Source organism: Anabrus simplex, chromosome 8 (assembly GCF_040414725.1).
Source record: "Anabrus simplex isolate iqAnaSimp1 chromosome 8, ASM4041472v1, whole genome shotgun sequence".
NCBI classification, from domain to species: domain Eukaryota; kingdom Metazoa; phylum Arthropoda; class Insecta; order Orthoptera; family Tettigoniidae; genus Anabrus; species Anabrus simplex.
The window spans coordinates 114,976,360-114,990,772 of record NC_090272.1 but is presented as its reverse complement, the minus strand read 5'-3'; the positions used below and the strand labels follow the sequence as shown (position 1 = coordinate 114,990,772).

At 39.7% G+C, this 14,413-nt stretch overlaps 1 protein-coding gene across 1 annotated transcript in view; it reads right to left on the bottom strand.

Moving 5' to 3' along the window:
• LOC136879327 (tyrosine kinase receptor Cad96Ca) overlaps window positions 1-14,413 on the bottom strand; it is a 435,356-nt gene that overhangs the window by 20,391 nt on the left and 400,552 nt on the right. The window contains exons 4-5 of the mRNA XM_068229068.1: window positions 9,322-9,635; window positions 3,904-4,020 (exon numbers count right to left, since the gene is read on the bottom strand). Coding sequence (XP_068085169.1) covers window positions 3,904-4,020; window positions 9,322-9,635 — 431 coding nt within the window. The remainder of the gene's footprint in view (window positions 1-3,903; window positions 4,021-9,321; window positions 9,636-14,413) is intronic.

The window sequence follows — 14,413 nt, the reverse complement described above, 5'->3', positions numbered from 1 at the left end:
CCCAGAAACAATGTCTCCTTACAATAATATGACAATGAATTTAAATGACAACAAAACTACATTACAATTATATAACAAGAAATTGTAGGGGCCTCCGTGGTTCAGACGGCAGCGCGTCGGCCTCTCACCGCTGGATACCGTGGTTCAAATCCCGGTCACTCCATGTGAGATTTGTGCTGGAAAAAGCGGAGGCGGGACAGGTTTTTCTCCCGGTACTCCGGTTTTCCCTGTCATCTTTCATTCCAGCAACACTCTCCATTATCATTTCATAGCATTTATCACTCATTAATAAATCACCTTGGGAGTGGCGACCCCATTTTTAATAACAGCCTATATATGATTCATTCATTACATCCCTGACCCGGTCAATGACTAGAAAACAGACTGTAGGTTTTCATTTTCAACAAGAAATTGTAACTAACCGTAACGTGAAAATCATGCTACAACAAATTACATCGAATAAACGAATTTCATTATTATTAAGGAAGGGGAAGAAAAGTACACAAAACATTAAAAGTTACTTACAAGTGTAACAGAAATTGTATGGTATATGAAGCCGTGAGAAATTCATAGAAAATAAATCATTCCCTTGCAAGTAACGTAGCAATATTTCAGTGCAGACATTCAGGAATTCGCATACATTTTGTAAAATATAATTTGGAATGTTCCATAATAATTACAACACATTTACTGAAAGGGTTGGCTGCGCAGTTCAGACCCTGTAGCTGTTAGCTCGTATTCAGGAGATGGTCGGTTAAAATTCCACTACTCGCATCCCTCAAAAAGGTTTTCCGCGATTTGTCATTTCCACACCAGGTAAATGCTGGGGTTGTGCTTTAATTAACTCCAGGATCGCTTTTTATCTATTCCTTCTCTATCCCATGGCTTACTACTAGGCTTGCACTGTACCACATTTTCAACATAATCACAGAAATTCACCCAAAATAAACAGGATACTTAAGTCCTTTCATAAACCATTTTATATTTTTGGGAAGATGTTCCAAAATTGCCGCAAGTAAGCATTGTCATAAATTCGCATATATACAAAATAATATTTTCATGTGGTGTTTTCTGCGGGCTCTCTTTTAAATGACCGCTCCTGTTTTCGTAACAGGGCTTTTCAACCAGCTGTCCTAATCTCCACAAGATGGTTTCTCTATATAAACTTTGTAAGCCTACATGGCACACAATAGTGCTCTGTTCATAATAATCACTATTATAACAGTTGTATAATATTTTAATTTTAATTAGACAATCAAACCTGTCATACCTGGAAACATTTCTTCACGGTACGTTTAGAGGCAATGTCTTCATGATCTCATAAATAAAGCATACCATGACGGGATAGGAAAGGAATGAAGCGTACATGGCCTTAATTAAGGTACATCCCCGGCATTTGCCTAGTGTTAAAATCGGAAACACCGGACAAGTTGGCCGTGTGGTTAGGGTAGCAGCTGTGAGCTAGCATCCGGGAAATAGTGGGTTCGAACCCCACTGTCGGCAGCCCTGAAGATAGTTTTCCGTGGTTTCCCATTTTCACACCAGGCATTTGCTGGGGCTGTACCTTAATTAAGGCCATGGCCGCTTCCTTCCCATTTCTAGGCCTTTCCCAACCCATCGTTGCCATAAGACCTATCTGTGTCGGTGCGACGTAAAGCAAAGCAAAAATGGGAAACCAAAGAAAACCATCTTCAGGGCCACTGACAGTGAGGTCCGAACCCACTATCTCCCGAATGCAAGCTCACAGTTGCGCGCCCCTAACCGCACGGCCAACTCGGTAACAGTTATTAAGCTCGTGTCCTCGTATTAGTGGCGGTGGAGAAGTACCATTCAGGCATACCACCAAGAGAGGCGTTCTTCATGTATCTTTTCAGCGACATACCAACCACCTTGACAATCTTAAAATCTGTGGCAGTAACGGGAATCGAACCCGGGCCTCCGACGACGACCATAGCTCATAGTGTTAACCGTTATAAATAATTAACATATTTCATTATTTATTTTTAACTAAAATTACAAACAGTTTTTGTGGGTCAAGGCAATTACTAGGTTATTGAAACATGTAGGTCTTTGTTTTTTTAACTACAGGTAAACTAGTGTCAGCCATAAAAAGGCAATAATTTCGACGTCCAGGAGGAAGTGTCCTATCCAGCCACCAACCGAAGTTCCCGGATGTGTTGACATTGTTATCATGAGAGAAACTGTAGCACCGTGTACACAATGCACCCAACGGTACAGTTTACAGAATGGTGCTGAACAAGCAGAAGAAATGGATAAAAAAAGAAACCACTTTTCCCTTTGCGAAAATCAAATTATTATAAATATGTCCTTCGGTCATGGCCATCCATCAACTACAGCTAATTTCGGACGACTACCAGCCATAAGACATAGCCTACACGGTTGCTAGGGAACATTATCTGGCCATAATGATGATTAGGAGTACTCAAATGAGTACTAAGTTTTTGTGGATTTCACGCGTTGCTGTACTCAGTTTTTTTTGTCCGTTTTTACATTTCGGGAGATGGTAACGATCACACGCGTCATTGCATAGGGGACAAACGCAGTCTTAGAAGTCTGACCAAAAAGGTTCTGTCATCTAAGGTTCAGTATGGCATGAACTGTATCAACGAATCTTCGTTCTGAGTGATACGTGTGTTGCGGGTCAGTATTTCTCCCCTCAACATCGTCTCACAATTGTAATTTCTACCGCAAACTATACTATGAAAACCGTTATTGAGGTGTCCCATTTTCAGACAGGTATATATCGTTATGGACTCCTTTCTAGAGCGTTTTATGCCAGATAATTCTTCCACACACATATTCGCGTCCTTCGTTGACGGTTTAGGGAGCGTAAGCCAAGAAAACGCTCGGGTGGTCATTTTCTCTTCGACTCTCTGCACTAAAATCGCAACAAATCGTCTCCCTTTAGAAGCAGATTGTTATTTTTATTTTTGCTAATTGCTTTACGTCGCACCGACACAGATAGGTGTTATGGCAACGATGGGACAGGAAAGGCCTAGCAATGGGAAGGAAGCGGCCGTAGCCCTAATTAAAGTACAACCCCAGCATTTGCCTGGTGTGAAAATTGGAAACCACGGAAAACCATCTGCAGGGCTGTGGACAATGGGGTTCTAACTCACTATCTCCCTGATGTGAGCTCACAGCTGCGCGTCTCTAACCGCACGGCGATCTCGCCCGGTAGATTAATATTTTACATAGTTAAATTTTCCTTAACGAACGCTCTATACAGCAATGAAAACCGTATCAATATCTGTTCAGTGGTTCTCTAGATTAGGCCACATAAGCACAGAAAGACACTTACCAGAAACTTGTTTTATTATATGTACAGATACGTACTAGATAATTTCTCTCTTTCCTTTCAAATTATTTCCATAATTAAGTGCCACTGGCAAGCCTTGTCCTCGGCGGAAACCCAGATTTATGAGAAGCTCTAGAATTGTTCCTGACACGAGAATAATAACAACAACAATAACTAGAGCGCGGGTTTTTATGCAGTAAAAGGTTAGAATGGAAACTTACTGAAGCAAGTAATAAGTATACGCTAATCTGCACAACGGTTATGCTATGCGCTTAGCATAAACATAGGGGTTCGGCCCACCAGAACCCCTAGAATTTATGTTACTCTCTCTACATTACAGAAGAGCGGCCTAGGCGATGCCTCCTAATAATCAAATTCGTTTGTATTCTAACCTATTACTGCAGAAAAATCCGGGCTGTCACAATAACCAAGAGTGGACCAAACTTCGTAAGAACAAACAATACAAGTCGTATACCAAAAAAGAAAGAAGAATGTAAGTGTCTTACATCTCAAATATTGTTCGATTTCCTCTAAGAACCTTCGAATATTCTTACAATATTTGAAAACAACCAAAGCGTACACACCTGCTGGATGACATCCGTTTCCCAGGGTTCATAGCGGTTACTGGGTGCTCTTGGTCCTCGCCAGTGTTGTAAGGCCATAGGTTCCTCTAGGACTATTCCTCCAGATGGTTCTTTGCGCTGAAATAGAGACAATATTTTGAAACTTGACTTATGGAAACAGTTTTGATATAGAAATTTATCTTTAAATCAAAATCACATTTACTGATTCATTTTAATAATAATATTACAGTTGACTCATGGAAACAGTTTTGATATAAAAATTTCTCTTTAAATCAAAATCACATTTACTGATTCATTTTAATAATAATATTATAGTATTTGTTTTACATCTCACTAACTACATTTGTTATAGTTTCGGGAGACGCCAAGGTGCCGTAATTTCGTCCCCCAGGAGTTCTTTTACGTGCCAGTAAATCTACGGACATTAGGCTGACGTATTCGAATACGACCGCACTGAGTCAGGATCGAACCTGTCATGTTAAGCTCAGAAGGCCAGCGCTGTATCATCTGAACTACTCATCCCGACTGATTCATTTTTATGTCTTCAGTACTTATGCCATATCACCTCCCAGGCTCTAAATTTCAAAAGACGGAATGACAACCATTCAGACCCTAGATGAGGCTGACTTCCACTTAAGACAACCATCACCACTACAAGTTATAATTTATATTACATTCAGACAGACTCCATAACTTCCTTCACTTTCATAAGTTCTCTTCTCTTTCAACAGTATTCCTCCAATCTCTGGTTCGCTGTTCCTCATTCATCCAAGAATAACCCATCTCCAATATTCTTTTTCGCATAGATTTTCACCCACGCTATTTTCCCTCTGAACACTTCTCCGTTTCCATTAGTTTCATAGAATCTAACGGGCACCTTTCACCGTGGGACTTGCGTCTTTCAATTCCCTCGGATGATGATGAAAATTATGTTTGCGGTGAAAATTGTGTTTGCTATCCTTTCCAGATCCACTCTTTTGATGTGTCTATAGAAAGCGCGGCCAAGATCTGCTCAAAGTTTCCTTCAGCTCTTGGTTTGGACTCGAGTGGAATGCAGTGCAGAGCAGTGTTCTTTGTTTCTTTGTTTGTTTCATTCTTTCTTTTGGATCGAATTTCTTTACAATCATGATTTCTTTACTTCTTTGTTAATTTATTTATTCACTTAATTTTCTTCGCCAAGAATCCATTTCCAGCTAATGCGTCTCACATATAGCATTTTAGTTTGACTACCAGAGAGAGAGAGAGGAATGCATTTATTTCTGCTTCCCCCAATTGGAGGCTGCCAAAAAGACAAAGCTTACATGTAAAATTTATTGACAACTACAAGAGCCGTGTAAAATGTGTCTATAAATGTGTTTATACTATATTATAGCCTACCAATTACCTAATAAAAAATCGCATTAATCAATAATTTTGAAACCCAAGAGGATTCGGAGTTATGCGCCTTATGGTACAGTTTGAATGATAACACTATAACTCTGGTCCTTTCTTCAGTTTTGCTTTTCATTTATGTTTGGGCTCAGATCCTCATCTCGAACTCTTGAACTCATTTAATGTCATGATAGTAGTGGTAGTAGTATGACAAATAGAAGAACAAGTGTGAGGACTCATCGAGTTCAAGCGCGCCCCGCCAGGCAGTGCTGGAGTGGGCTATGTCCACAGTACCGATCAGCTGTTCTTAGGAATGAGGCCAGAGGAAACCTTATTACTCCGTAACTGATAAGTATATACACTGTCATTTAAAAGCAATGAGAGATTACAATTGCAATACCACGGCAGAGTACAATGGAAGAAAATCATACACGGAAATAAGAGCTACGACCTTCATCAAATGTTGCGAAAAGCACAGGTTACTCGAGTGTACATACACAGATAAATAACACATAACTCCCAGCATATTAAAACAAACACCCCTGAACTATTTAATAGTAATATTCTACTTACCAACTCAGTTCGTCGGTTACTGGTCTTTCGATAGCTTGCGTGAAGATTTGGCGGATGTTCGAGATTGTAAATCTCGCCGGATTTCTTTCATTCTGAAGAAAAATCGGCAATTTAGAGCATGATAAACAAGTCTGGGGATTATATTCATAACATGTTGAAGACAACAGCCAGCTCCTGAAGGATCAACTGAAATTTTGTCTATGGAATCGATACAATCGAAAAATATTTCGCCCCACATCGATTTTGAGTTCAGTTTTCCGCTAATTACTTTCTCGGCCTGGTAAATAATGTCACATTTACTTTTCGAAGGGCGTGTCAAAAGAACTTCATTATTGCTTGAACCGTAGTCTTTTATTTCGGTGAGAACTGAGAATGTACTTTGATTACTGTGACGTAGAGAATGGGCACAGAGCGAACACTTAATAAATTTAGGAGAGTGATTAACGACGTACCCAGCCAAATGGTACACTAAACACTTCTCAATCGAAGAGTTTCGAACTGCGCTCTGAAATTCAGGTACATAGCTTTCCCAGTCTTCGATATTTATTGCATCTTGAACCACGAATTTTTGCTTATTTGAAGTTTCCAGTGATTGTTTCACCGTCTTGTTATGCATTTCCACAATCCCAGCTAACATATGCATCTGATTAATATACGAGGTCAGGATCATCTCCCGTTTAGGTTCGCAATTTCCTCCTACTTTTAAAGTCTGTTTATAGAGATCTAGCTCGAATTAAATTTCGATTAGCATTTTTAGGCGCCTATTGAGCAATAATATTGTCTTTTCGGCATCAGAAAGTACACTAGAATAACCCAAATTTTGATCAACATTAGATTGACCTTTTAATTCTCCATTCGCTGCTGCACCTCCGTCTTCAATCTTCTTTCTTCTTTTCCTGGTGGTGTTTAGGTTCTTTTTCCTGTTGGAAGTTTCACGGGACTTAATCTCACTTGAAAGGCATTTCGGCAAATTAGGGAAAATGTGAGGCACTGCTCCTGGATGTAATTTCGATTTCACACTAAAGATAGCCAGTTATTCACCATTCACTCAAAAATTACCTGATTTTACTATCAAATCACCAGAGAAATGAACTTGACAAATTGTACTATTATGCGTTAACTCAGTATCCTTTCGTAGAATAGCTCTGGCCTGTTTTTCAAATGTATTCCTATCCTTCGGTGTTGAAAAGAATCGCATATCCTCAACTTACTCTATCATAGCCTGACTTACAGCCAGGTACAAAACAGTACGGCATGTTGAAATATTAATTTAATCAAGCCACCTAAGATACGTGCTTTAAGTACACAACACAAAATGAACTGTGTTTAGAAACTGAAAGCAAAGAAAATTCAACTTATTGACTGGAATATCTCGCACAGTAACGCCTACCCCACTTTTCTATAGCCGGCTTGCCGGAACTACTGGAGAACATGTTGGACAGAATCGCTTGCAGTGCTTGCAGTGGCGGGGCCACAAACTACCATGCTATAAAGGCTAAGTCCTTACACTTGGTTCTTCTATTCTTCATGGTAGTAACAGCAGCGAATTCTCCCAATATTGGAAAACATTAAGCAAATAACTCAATCAATTCTTCTGTGGGTTCTTCTTGTTGCTCCAATAGGTTTTCGTTCTTTCCGAGAAGGCTCGATTACTTTCTGCCGACCATATTGTTCTGTAGCGTTTTTGTTATGGTTGCACTGATGTAGCTTCTCAATTGTTTACTTTGTGCCTAAAGAGGGTCTCTTTATAGTATCACTCCGTTTATCCGGATTAAACGGAAATGAGTCCGATAATCCGGAAAATCCGTTAAAGACAAAAATAACACACTTCAATGCATACTTCATGTAGTTTTAAAACAATATTAATAGAGCAAAAGGGCTGATGACCTACATTTTAGGTCCCTTTATGAACAAGCAACATCATCATCATCATCATCATCATCAAAACAACAACAACAAAGCATAAGGCGTATCTAAATTTAACAAAAATGCAAGTAAAGTACATACAGTATATCATTATAATTTTTACTACTGAGTCAAATGGGGATTTCTCGAAATGGAATATTATTTTATTCGAAGTAAATTCAAGTACACGTACCCACGCCTACTTTTCACAGACAAGCATAAAAACGTGATCCTTGTAAGGTTTTACACCAAGAGGATTTCGACGACAAAACAAAAATCCTTCATTCTAAAAGGATTTATTTCAATACAAACTGAAAATCATTTCAGTATATTTCAGAGTAGCCTATTTCAGAACAATCATCTAAGAATTCACAAATATTCGTTTCGACGGTAAAATTGCCTTAAATTTAAAAGATCTTAGATTTAGGACCATTATCTTTAAGAGATTTAATGTACAAATTGTGTACATAATATTTAATATTATGTTCATCATCAATTCGACTATGTATTCAGATATATAGATGAACGGGGTTCGGATGAACAGGGTTGTACTGAATTATTATTTGTTATTTTTCTTTTATATAGTTCCGTTTGGGCCTGCTATGGACCACGTGGTTCTTATCTCTAGCAGCTTTCTTCTTTGACCAGTACTCCTTCATTCTTGCACTGTGAATGTCTTTTCGCTCCTGAGTCCATTTCACATCTCCTCCCGGACGTACTGTTTTTTCTGTTAGTGATTGGAGAGAGTTTGATGTTCTGATCAACGTTCTGTAACTATTCCTGTCATAAATTTCACTGGGAGCAATGTCCAATTCTTGAAGGTCTTTTCTGACGAGTCTTGCCCACTTGTCATTAGTCGCTTTCCCTCTAGAGATGCTCTGGAAGATTCTGGAGGTGAGTGTCTGATTGTCCATTCTCATGACATGGCCATAGAAGTTCAATCTCCTCTTCCTCGTAGACGTTGTAATGCTTTCCAATTGTTGGTACAGTCCGTTGTTGTGCCTGATTCTGTACTGCCTTCCTCTTTAATAGGGCCGATAATTTTTCTCAGGATCTTCCTTTCCTTCAGCTCCAGTTTTGTAAGTTGCTCTTTTCTTACCATGTTTAGGCATTCTGAGGCGTATAGTACTGACGGTCCAACTACAGTAGTGTAATGCCTGATTTTGAGGTTAAGGGAGAGGGATTTGGATTTGTACATACTCTTACATAGGTGGTAGGCGCTTTCCAATTTGATGCATCTACTGTTCATGGCCTGATCTTCATTCATGTTTGCGGTTATCCATTCTCCTAGGTATCTGAAGGAGTTAGTCCTTTGTACGGTTTTGTTCTCCAGTGTGATTGATTTGGGTGCATCTTTGATGTTGGTGATAAACTGTGTTTTGTTGATAGCGATCTATTATTATTATTATTATTATTATTATTATTATTATTATTATTATTATTATTATTATTATTAGTCTATTATTTAACAAATTCTCACTTGCGCAATTTAAAACCATCTTCTAATAGAGGTTTACATTTTATGTCTATATAAAACTGGACAGTAAACATTGCTTTGAATTAACATACCATATCATCCTTGTTATTTTTACTGCGTGTCCGACACAACCGGCGCCGGAAAAGCCAAATGATGCCACCGCCAACAAGGAAGAGCCCACACACAGCTGCTATCGGAATTACTGTCGTGGTGATAACAGTGACGCTAGCCACAGCACCATCGGTTGCGTTCACAGGCAATACAGGCCGCACCACGGGTGTGGAGGTGGCGATAGCAGGATCGTTCGTCACTGCATTAGCAGATGTAGAGACAGTAGAAGTTGCAGGAAAAGGTACTGTTGATGAGCTCAACAAGTTGGTAAGCGCAGTTCCATTGTCTGGTGCACCTGAAACGAAAATGGAAACTTCATTAAGATTTTTTTTTTTTAATGAGAGATGAAATACAGAAAGAAAAATAAAGTCATATTATTCCGTAGTCTACCAACGAATCATTTTATTTATTTATTTATTTATTTATTTATTTATTTATTTATTTATTTATTTATTTATTTATTGCTAGTGGCTTTAAAACGCAATAACACATCGAAGGTTTTCGGAGACTCAAGGATGGGAAAGGATAAGTTTGGAAAGGTAGCGGCCGTGGCCGTAGTTATGGTACAGCCCCAGCACTTCCCTGGTGTGAAAATGGGAAACCATGGAAAACTCTCCTCGGGGCTGCCGGCACTGGGATTCGAACCCACCATCTCCCGATTGCAAGCTCACAGCTACGCGACCCTAACCGTGCGGACAATTTCACTTGATTAGTGCGTTAAACATGTAGTTCTAGTAATGTTGGAACATAGTGGCTTGTTGGCAGAAGTTCGATATGTTTAATAAAAATGAAAACAGGGTGTAGAGAAACATAATAATTATACTTCCAGAGAGCTTTATTAGGTCTTTTAGTAGTCACTTGTTATTATTTATAATATTCTCCATTTACCTACCAACACTGAGCATCTTTATACACGACGTTAGTAATTCTATTGATAATGTTTCTTGTGCAAATGTAAAGATTTCTGATTTGTGGTCACTCCCGCAACAATTCGAGCGAGATTTTCTCTTTTCTGATTGTTGCCTCTTTGAATTTAATTTCCTCACACCCGCGCCTGTGTCATGTCTGGCATATATCTAGTAATATGGCTGCTTTGTATTGCATATAACAACATCACGATCGGCAAGAAAGGCGTGTCGGCGGTTGCAGTGTAGGTTTCGGTCCGACAGCTCTGCATTTTGGCTGAACAATTAAGCAGAGGAGCGGGGTCCACGCCTATAAGGAGGCTTTACACGTCTGTATTCGGGAGACGGAGAAGGGCTGGTCCCCACAGCCGGCTGTCCTAGGAATGGTTTACATGGTTTCCCATTCTCCTGCAATAAGGCTAATGCCGGGACAGCTCCTAGTATACGCCACGGCCGCAAACCCTCTCATCTTCTCCAAACATCACCTTCACCGTATCAAATCTCCTGGCCTGAGAGTCGGCGTTATCGTCTAGGAGACCCACCGTCCCCTTCAGGGACAGAATGAAAACTGTTCAGTAATAATAGTAGTAGTAGTAGTAGTAGTAGTAGAACTGCTACTACTGCTCATTCTAGCTGATACATCACTAAAACAGAGGTCTCAAAAACAACATAATGTGGTGCTAGAGGTAATTGCTTCCGATGGATTTAGATTCCACACGGCGAGTTACAGTTGAAAGTGAGAATGTCTATGCGCTAATATTGACGTCTCGAAATATTAGAGCACGAAAACTACTGTCTCAGAACAACATGTGTAGCAATAGAGTTATCACAGGCGCGAGTGTGAGGAAATTAAATTCAAAGAGGCAACAATCAGAAAAGAGAAAATCTCGCTCGAATTGTTTTGCTTTCTACTCAGCGAGCAACAGGCAAGAAAGTACGAAACACAACCGCTACTGTTAACAAGAAGCTAACGAAATGAACTTTCTTGTCACGCAGAGAGGTGTGAGCGATGATGTACCTGGGCGTGGTATCAGTGGCCGACGAGAGAAGGCGCTGAACTCTTGTTCCCAACTTTCTGGCTGAGAGGTGGTACCAATAAATGGCGTATTTGGCTTTGAGTGCCAGGAGTGTCCGAGGACAAGTTCGGCTCGCCAGATGCAGGTCTTTCGATTTGACTCCCGTAGGCGGCCTGCGCGTCGTGATGAGGATGAAATGATGATGAAGACGACACACACACCCACCACCGAGCCAGCAGAATTAACCAATTATGGTTAAAATTCCCTACCCTGCCGGGAATCGAACCCGGGACCCCTGAGACCAAAGGCCAGCACGCTAACCATTTAACGATGGAGCCGGACTGATAGGTGGTATTTTCGAGGTTCAAAATCTGATTTCTCCGTTCCTTTTAACGGACTGAGATAAAATCAAGTGCAGGAAAGTTCTGCAGGTCTCTACTTAGATACTGGCAAGGTTCTCACAAAGGCGGATTAGTAGCTTTAGTGTTTATTCAATTCAAACAGAACGACAGACGGACAGAGACAAAAACTTTCAAATATGGTGGATATCGACTCCGCATCGTGTACGCTACCAACGCTCCCAAAACCATCACAAACACCGAATGTACGGACAGATTCTACATTATTATTATTATTATTATTATTATTATTATTATTATTATTATTATTATTATTATTATTATTATTATAGCTGTTTTGATAGTTGCTCGAAATTTGGAGCTGGCTCAGTTTAAGCTAAATCAAGTAATGCGACGGGTGAAAGATTGGATGGCGAATCACAGATTACAGCTTGCAGATCATAAAACAGAGATTGTTCTCTTGACAAGAAAAAGGATCACGACCGTCATTCCAATGTATATTGGACAAACAGAAATCGAAACATCCAGAAGTATAAAGTATCTCGGAGTGACACTTGATACCAAACTTACTTTTTGGGCTCATATCAAACGGGTGACAGATAAGGCGGTGAAAACAACGATTGCGCTGAGTAGATTAATGAGCAACGTTAAAGGTCCGAAGTCTAGCAAACGACGACTTCTTATGTCGATAGTTCACTCGACACTTCTATATGGTGCCGAAGTCTGGGCTGAATCTCTGACGTTTGAAAAATACCGGCGAAGGATAGCTGCGGTACAGCGGAGATCAGCTTTGCGTATTACAAGCGCATATCGCACAGTATCCGAACCTGCGGTCCTTACGATAGCAGCGGTAGCACCAATTGATTTACTTGCCTTAGAGAGACAGGAAGTCTGGCGAACTAACGGAGAGCTTGGAAAGAAGCGCGCTAAGGAGCTAGCTTATAGGCAACGAATGGAGCGGTGGCAGCAAAGATGGGAGGAAGATCCTCGAGGAAAATGGACTAAGGGCCGTTTTCCCCAAATGAGTTTAAACTAGGTTTATTTTAATCTGGTTTAAGTCTGAGTTTAAACTAACATTCATTTTCCCCATATTGGTTTAAACTTTGTATCAAGTTTAAACCTGGCTCAGAGTTAAACCTTCTATATTGTTGGTTTAAACTGCTGTTTATATTCAACTTTCTTGACATTTTATTAACGTATCTGTGATTTTCCTAATAGAAGGGTTAGTACTACCAGTACTGCAGCACTTTAATGAAAAACGTACTAAAATTATAACCTAGTATTAGCATTAGAAAAATGGGAGAATTTATTGAAGTCTTTGGTTAAATAGGAAATAATTTGGATGTGCAAGAGAGGTTAAGCAGCCGCGTTCCAACAAAAGTTTACAATCTTGGAAAATCGGATGTAACGGAGTTCTTTGATGGATTTATAATTCATAAGCGAACAGCAAGGATTGTCTAGTATCGAAGAAGGATTCATTTAAAACGTCAACTGCACGAAATAATGCTATTTCGCTAGAAGCAATGATTCTGATTGCTTTAAGATATGATGCAGCAGACATTTCTTTCATTAACAACGGGGACCACAGACCTTAAATTGCAGTCTCCTTATAATATTATATACTGTAAAATACTGTTCGTGGTATGAATACTGTAATGCGAAGCATAAAAATATTCCTACATAAGTCGTGTAATACGTCCGCTCTTCATGCGGTACCTGGTGGCTGTGGTCGCTAAAGCGTGAAGTCAGCATCGTCCGAATCCGTGACAAGGCAGTTCGAATCTAATTTGTCGGAAATATTTTTACCATCAGAATGTTGACCGGCACGGTAGGAGAGGCGGTGGTATACAATTTCTAATCGCTAGATTATATATTTATAGGATCAGAAAAACAATAAAGTATTTCATGCTTGCTAGTAAACTTGTAATAGAATAGATTATAGTTAAGAATGTTTCATCGTATCTATTGCCAGCATACCAGCAATAGAAATATTAATGCTATAGGGAGAAGAGTATTATGCATACAGTACGACATATCGCGAACTTGGTTATGTTATAAACGAATATGGAATCAAGTAATACATCTCCAAATAATACATCCTCAGTGGTCTGTCTGCTGGAGCCAAGGTTTGTGAGATTGATCCCGGCCGAGGGCGATGGATTTTGATAGGAGATAGATCCCGAGCATGCTTGGAATTTGTTTACTTGAAATTGACATAAATGTTGATTTTCTGAGGAAAGGAATACCGTAGGCCTATTGCTGAAAGACCAGGATTTTAATATTTCAACGTTCCCGTGTGTTCCGTAAGACAATACAGACATCAAAAGACACGTATTAGGCCCACGGTACTTGTTTATGGTAAAGCATGACAGAGAAAAATAAGAAATAAAAGTGCGTTCCAATAAATTGTAGACAGCAATAGGTAGAATTATATGACACAACACTTCGCACAAATGTAAACAATTTATTTATCAGTAAAGCTAATATCCCGCCGAATTTGTTCTTTATTCACTACGTACGATAGCATTAATTCGCCACAAACAGCTGATATTATTACAAAAATGTCGGTCATTGAATTACTTGGCTCTGATTGGCCAATTCCAATCGACCATGCCTTCGACTATACCTTCAGTGCAGCCAACGTTAGCGCCAACGACAGCTCGCCCGTTTAAACTAAACGAGTGTCAGAAATTGGTGGAGAAACTGGACGCAACTTTAAACTAGGTACTAAAGTTAAACCGGTTTAATTTATACCAGGTTTAACTCGATTTGGAGAAAATGGCCCTAAGCGGC